This window comes from Carlito syrichta, unplaced genomic scaffold (assembly GCF_000164805.1).
Source record: "Carlito syrichta isolate Samal-C Ts95f unplaced genomic scaffold, Tarsius_syrichta-2.0.1 Scaffold307141, whole genome shotgun sequence".
In the NCBI taxonomy this organism is placed as follows: domain Eukaryota; kingdom Metazoa; phylum Chordata; class Mammalia; order Primates; family Tarsiidae; genus Carlito; species Carlito syrichta.
The window spans coordinates 214693-221455 of record NW_007251237.1 but is presented as its reverse complement, the minus strand read 5'-3'; the positions used below and the strand labels follow the sequence as shown (position 1 = coordinate 221455).

The window sequence follows — 6763 nt, the reverse complement described above, 5'->3', positions numbered from 1 at the left end:
CCGCACCCCTACCACGCGGCCCAGGGCCGCCCTGGGCCGGTTCTCACTCTCCCAGGCCTCGGCCTCCTCAGGGCTCCAGGCCGCCGTCACCGGACTGCCCACCGGGCCCGGCAGCCCGGTCACCACCTCCTCCAGCCGGGACCTCTCACTTTGGCTTTTGAGCCCCAAACCTGCAAGGGGAGAGGAGGCCACCTCTTCAGGCCTACGTGATCTGGGGTCAATGCAGAGGCCAGGGCAAAATTTAAAAAGTTTGGGGAAAAGCTCCCTGGCTTTCAGGCTCAGACAGTCCTGGGCTCACATAGCCCAAGCCTCAGTGTCCTCATCTATAAAATAGGAAGATGACAAAATGCCAACAGAGAAGCAGTTCCCAGCAAGCCTCAAGGAGGCCTCTGGGCGGGTCCTGCCTGCAGAGACACCGACTACTACCTGGGACAGTCATCTAACCCACCTGTACCCTGCTGGCCACACCAATCCAATGTCCCCCTCTGAACCCTGGCTATTCAAACTCCCAAACTTAACAGATTCAGGATAATTTTGAAAATTATCCCAACCCTTATGGTTGGAAACTGAGGAACCAAATGGTTCTGGCTAGGCTGGTTCTCCTCACTTGGGATCTAGTCCTCCAAATTCAAGGACCCAGCAGATCTGGATGGGAGAATCCCAGCACATCCTGCTGGGTAGGTAGATTGAACTAGATGGTCCCTAACAGTGCTGATAAGGGGCTTGGCTTAGAGAGGGACTGGGTAAGTGCGGCCTCTAATGAGCAGGGGCCCAGACTGGTGAGCAGCTGGGGCTCCCGTCAACACCCCTGCACCTGATCACCTGAGGGGACTTCACAAGCCCACCTGACCTGAGTACTGGCTCTGTCCTTTCAGCATCCACTGACCTCTCTGAGTCTCAGGCCCCCTGTTTGTAAAATGGGGACCACACCTCTATGTATTGGGTTGTGAGAATCAAAGGAGAAGATGCCCTTTCGAGTGTGCAGCCTGGGACTGGCACCGCTCTGGCAGGTGCCATGACTGGCACCAGTGTGCAGCCTGGGACTGGCACTGCTCTGGCAGGTGCCATGATGCATGTGTAGAGACACAGAAAGACAAACGCCGGCCCAAAAAGGGAGTCACACAGGAGGAAACCTGGGGAAGCTCACTCTAGAATCAGATAAGGATGGGGGAAAGGAAGACTGCAGCCCCAGAAGGATGAGGGCGGCCTGCCTGGACCCCAAAGGTCCAGATGCTTACCCAAGGTAGTGTTCCGGGAGTTCTCCCGCTTTATGTCCCAGAAGAGATCCCTCTGAGCAGGGTCCAAGGTGCCCCATTCTTCCCGGGAGAAATAGAATGGGATGTCTCCTACTGCCACAGGTCCCTGGAACGAAGCAACAAGACCCAGCTCAGGGCCACCTGCTCAGGCCTCCCAGTAGCCATGGGCAGGGGCAGGATAGTCAGGTGAAAGGCCTTGATGGGAAGACAAAGCCCATTTTAGTCTCAACAGTGCCAAGGGCCTTAGAAAGGACAAAGGGATTAGTAACTCACATGGACCCCAGAAGCAAAGCAGGCATCTGTCGTCTCTCTGGCACGCCCCTCTTTAAGAAGAGCAGGAAGCTGGACTGAGGGAAGAGAAGGAAGCCTCAGAAAGGCTGGCCCATCCTGAGATCGCGACCTTACAGTGCCCCTGTGCATGCAAATGTACACCTGCCCTGGGCTTCACGAATGGAAACACCCTTTCTGTGACCCTTAGGCCAACACATGACAGAGCTGGGCCCCTGCCCAGCCACTCTGCCACCAACAAGGAAAGGCTTACTCACCATCATGGCTGTGCTGCTCCTGGGGTGCAGGTGGCTGACTCCGTGCCCCTGCCAGAGGGGAAGGCCCCATGGCCTGGGATCCCTGGGCTGCAGCCTCGGGCTCCACCTCCTCTGAGGGCACATCCTGTGCAGGAACCACAATATGCTCATCAGCACCGAGACCCGACCGGGGGAGACAGAGTTTTATCCCTGGGAAGGAGACACAGGACACATCCCTCAGGAGGCTGGGGTGTGGAAGGAGATCAATGTGGAGCCCCAAGAAAGTCTGGAGGAGGACGTGATACCCCACAGCGCTGTGTGCTCAACGACATTCCCCACTAATCACGAGGCAAGAACCAGCCCTCAAAGGCCAGAATCACAGCCACTGAGCAAGGAGGGTTGGAGACCCTCTTGCCAAGGACAGAACCCCACACCCCAGCCACTTGTTAGCACCTCCCTGGATGCTTCCAGTGTCAAGGACCCAAGGCCTCATGAGATAGCAGGGGCCCATGGTCAGCCCCACCTTCTCACTCCCTCTGGTGCTGACCCTACGCACATCACTGTGACTCCAGAGCCTGGCCTGGAGTAGAACATGAATGCATGTCTGCAGAACCTGCATGGCACTAAAGCCTCCCTTCTGGAACATTCCCCCTTTGGTCCTATTGCTTCCCCATGAAATCACCAAAAAGAACTGGCATTTACTTTGGACAGTGGCATTCAGAAAGGCACTCTATGTCATGTCTTGTGTGTACACTCCCTCAGGCTCCGTATCTCCCCTATCCAATGAGCCTCCTGGAGACTTCTCTCTATGGAGGTGACCACCTCTCTTAGCCCAGGGCCCCTCACCTGTGACCAGGCTTCCAGAGGCTGCTTTTGTAGGTCCTCCACCAAGGCGACGGCTTCCTCGCCACTGCCCGGGTGCTGCTCACGCACACGGGCCTGGATCTCGCCCGGCAGCACTGTCAGGAACTGCTCCAGCACCAGCAGCTCCAGGATCTGCTCCTTGGTGCGCAGCTCAGGCCGCAGCCAGTGGCAACAGAGCCCCCAGAGCTGGCTGAAGGCCTCATGAGGCCCACGCACATCCCCATAGCAGAACTGCCGGAAGCGCTGGCGGCAGGCCTCGGAATCCCTGCTGTCCTCTTGCTGGGCAGATTCCTGCTCCCAGGAGGAATCTTCCACCTTGACGATCAGAAGCCCTTCTCCCTCCCCAGGGGCTTGGCTCTGGGGCTCCAGGGGGGCTGCCATTTCCCTGGCCTATGGCTCAGGGCTGGTCGGCCTCAACCTGGGCCCTGGAGCCTGCCGTTTCAGTCTCCCAGGGGGATACCCTGTGGCAGCTGGGCCAGCATCTAGACACGCACTCCTGGAGAAAGAGCAAAATAGCAGGACTGGAGGAGGCACAAACAACAGCCTGAAGGGCCATCCTGGGGCTCTAGTCCCTATCCTCTTAGGGCCCTGAAGGTTTTTCTAGGCTTTACTGTAATGACTAGGTTATGCGATGGTCTCTCCTACTAATACAGGCCCACAACCCCTAATCTCAAAGTCTGAAATTCAAAACCCAGGTGTTTCATGACACATTTGACAGCAAAACCTAATGTTACTCATTTGGCAGCACCACCTGACCTACTGATATGAGCATATTTGTAATCTCTATTACTCCTCAGCGTAAATGTTCATTTTTTATGGCAAAAGTATTAACATACATGTTCCACTTCAAAAACTCATCAAGCTAGGCTGAGCATGGTGGCCCAAGCTTTGGGAGGCCAAGACAGGAGGACTGCTTGATCATAGGAATCCAAGACCCAGTCTAGGCAACACGGAAAGACCTTGTCTCTACAAAAAATTTAAAAATTAGCTGGGCATAATGACACATGCCTGCAGTCCCAGCTATTCAGGAAGCTGAGGCAGAAGGATCTCCTAAGCCCAGGAGGTGGATGCTGTGGTGAGCCATGACTGTGTCAATACACTCCAGCCTGGGTGACACAGTGAGACAAACAAACCTACCTCACCAGGCTATACTTAACGAAGTTTTTCTGTAAATAAAATTTGTAGTTAATGTATTTGACTACTGAGTGCTGCCCAGATCCTTCTGAAGGTGTACTTGCTATACTGTATGTGCACTGCATCGTTCTCAAATTTGAAAACTTCTGAATTCCAAAACACACCTGGCCCCAGAGTGTCAGAGAAGGGCTCATAGACACCATCCAAAGCCAGTTATCCACAGGTATATATAAATGAATGACTTTCCATTGTTAGTCTTTACAATGACTCTGAAAGTGTATTTTGGTAATTTCACTAATTGATCTTTTTGCTTCAACAACAAAAATAACACAAACCATCATAATAAAAAGGGGGAGATTGAAACGATATAGAAATACATAAAACTCTCCCTTGCTGATTGCCGTTGCACCTATGATGTCCCAGACCTTTTCTCGTGCTTTTACTAAAAATGTCATTCACAGGAATTTTTAAAACGTGCTTGATGTGTTTCTGCATAAACGAGATCTTGCTGGACAGTCGTCAGTGGCACCACGCACTTCCGCGGTACGATGTGTTCCGGTCTCTTAACCACCGCCCGAGCGATGCATTCGGGTTGTTTCCAATTCTTGTCTGCTACACGGTTAACACTTTATTTACTCTTCTGCTCCTCACAAGACCCCTCAAAGGTACGCGCGCCATTCCCATCCTCCGATGAGCGAGGAAGAATCTCCTCGGAGAGGGCCGGGACTCACCAGGGTCGCTCGGCAGGATGCGGCAGGCAAGGACGCTGACCGAGCCCAAGCCCCCACTGTCCCCCGCGCGGAGCGGAGGGAGCGGCAGGGCGGGCGGCGGCCGCGCTGGGGTGACTGCCCAGGGACCGAGAGGGCGGAGGCGCGTGGGGATGGCCCCTCTGGCCTCCGCCTCCGGGCGCCGGCCCCGCCCACCCGGAGCCCAGTGCCGGGTCTCGGAGCCCCGCGGCCCCCGGCGCCGGTCCCCGCCCCCGGGATGTACAACGCCCACGGCCGTCCGGGAGCTCCCAGTTCCGCCGCCGGGTCTCGGCGCCGGAAGTACGCGCGGGGCTGGCCGGGAAATAATGCAGCGCCTGCGTCCCGGCAAGCATCGGGACCTACACTCCGGGGAAGGCGGTTTTTCCATTGAGCCCGCCTTCTTCCCGACAATTGACCAATAAGCGGTGAGGATTACCAGGCTGTCCAATCGGAAGCCCCAAACACCTTACACGTTAACATACGTTATCCGGGATGGAGGGCGAGGGTCTGAATCTAGATTCGCTCTTTCCTCCTCCCTTTATTTCAAGATTTCTCTGCGCCTTCGGCCTCTGAGCGGCAAAAAGGGGAAGCTAAGGATGGCCTGACGGGGGGAGACAGCGCCTGGCCCAGACACAAGTGCAGCTCCCGGAAGGGATGCGCTGGGGCGGACTCTTCCTTCCGCCCCGGTGGCTCCCGGCCAAGGGGCCACGGGCAGGGAAGACTTGCATTCAGCCCTTAGGACCCTCTTCTCCGAGGCCTTTGGGACGTGCCATCCAGTGAGGGACACGGTGCTTCCTGCGGCGTTTCTCGATCCTGCGTCGCTCAGCAGGCCGCAGGCGGGAAGCTGACCCTATCTGAGTGTAGTTGCTCCGTGGGTTCTTGACTTCGCCGCAGAAAGGAATTTCAGAGCGAGTCCAAAATGTAGTTTAAAAGAAAATTTGAGAAGAAAACACGTTCAAGGGAGAACGCTGGTGCCTTAAATAATTCTTGAGATAATGGGAAAAGTTACTGTTTAAGTTTTCTCTTAGTTTAATTTTATCTTTGGCCTCAGTGCCTCCAGTAACTCCCTATTGCCTTGTTTATTGCCCTTGTGATTCCAAGATCAGGTCTGGTGTGCCTGGTCCCTGGAATGATGATCAGAAGATTATTGCCCGATAAGAAGGCGCCTGGATGCCTGACCCTCCAGTTCCTCGTTTATCTAACTTGCACCTGCCTGTGGAAACTTGCCTATCTACATCTGAACTATGTTAACTATGCCTGCTTCACTCCCACCAGTAGCTTCATCTCTACAGAGCTGAGTGACATGTGTCCTAACCTGGAGGGGACCAGAGCAGGGGAGCCATGTCCAGGAATCTCAGGGTTCTTTTTTTCACACCCTCGGACCTGTTCCCATCCTTTCCACACCTTAACTCAGAGAATATCTCAGGCTCCACATTGTTTTCTGAAGTAGAAAGAGCTTTCTTGTTTTTTCTTGATTACATATGTGTTGGATCCTTGGAAAAGAAAAAAAAAAGATTGGAATCTGTTCCTCCTGATATTCACCAGGCTAGCTCCCTCACTGCTCAAATGTCACTCCCTCAAAAATGTCTTCCCTAGCTCTATGTAAATAACCTCTGTTCTGATGAGATAGGGCACATTCAGCATCATATGGCTATAGACAATCAGCCTTTGTTCTACCTTATTTTTCTTCAAACATTTATCACTACCTGACATTATATAATTGTGTAATATTTGTCTCCCACTACTTGAAAATAATTAGCTTCATGAGGGCAGATTTTTTTTTTTTTACTGCCCACCCCTCAGCACCTATAATTGTGTCCGGTTCATGGTAGGTGCTCAATAAATCTTTGTTGAATGAATGATGTTGTAAACATTTCTAACATGACCATCTAGAAATAGGCACTATTATTATTTTAGACTATTCTTACGATTCCATATTTATGAATGCATTTCTAATACAAATAATCACATTGTAAGTAATGTACTATTGACTCAACAGTACATCAGGTATATCTTTTCATATCAGCAAGCATACACAAAATTCATCAGTTTTGCAAGTGGTGTAGTACTTCACAGCATGGAAGTGTCATGTTAAAACAATCCCTGGCTGGGCTCGATGGCTCAGCCTGTAATCCCAGCACTTTGGGAGGCCGAGGTGAGTGGATTGCTTGAGCCCGTGGGTTCGAGACTCGCCTGGGCAACTTGGTGAGCCCTCATCTCTACAATAAATAAAAAATTA

At 52.9% G+C, this 6763-nt stretch overlaps 1 protein-coding gene across 1 annotated transcript in view; it reads right to left on the bottom strand.

Annotated features, from left to right (window-relative positions):
* Positions 1–4537, bottom strand: part of ZNF213 (zinc finger protein 213) — a 5948-nt gene extending 1411 nt beyond the window's left edge. The window contains 6 exon segments of the mRNA XM_008063921.2: positions 3–170; positions 1239–1362; positions 1530–1603; positions 1802–1925; positions 2627–3140; positions 4510–4537. Coding sequence (XP_008062112.1) covers positions 3–170; positions 1239–1362; positions 1530–1603; positions 1802–1925; positions 2627–3025 — 889 coding nt within the window. The 5' untranslated portion in view covers positions 3026–3140; positions 4510–4537.
* Positions 4538–6763: the final 2226 nt, after the last annotated feature.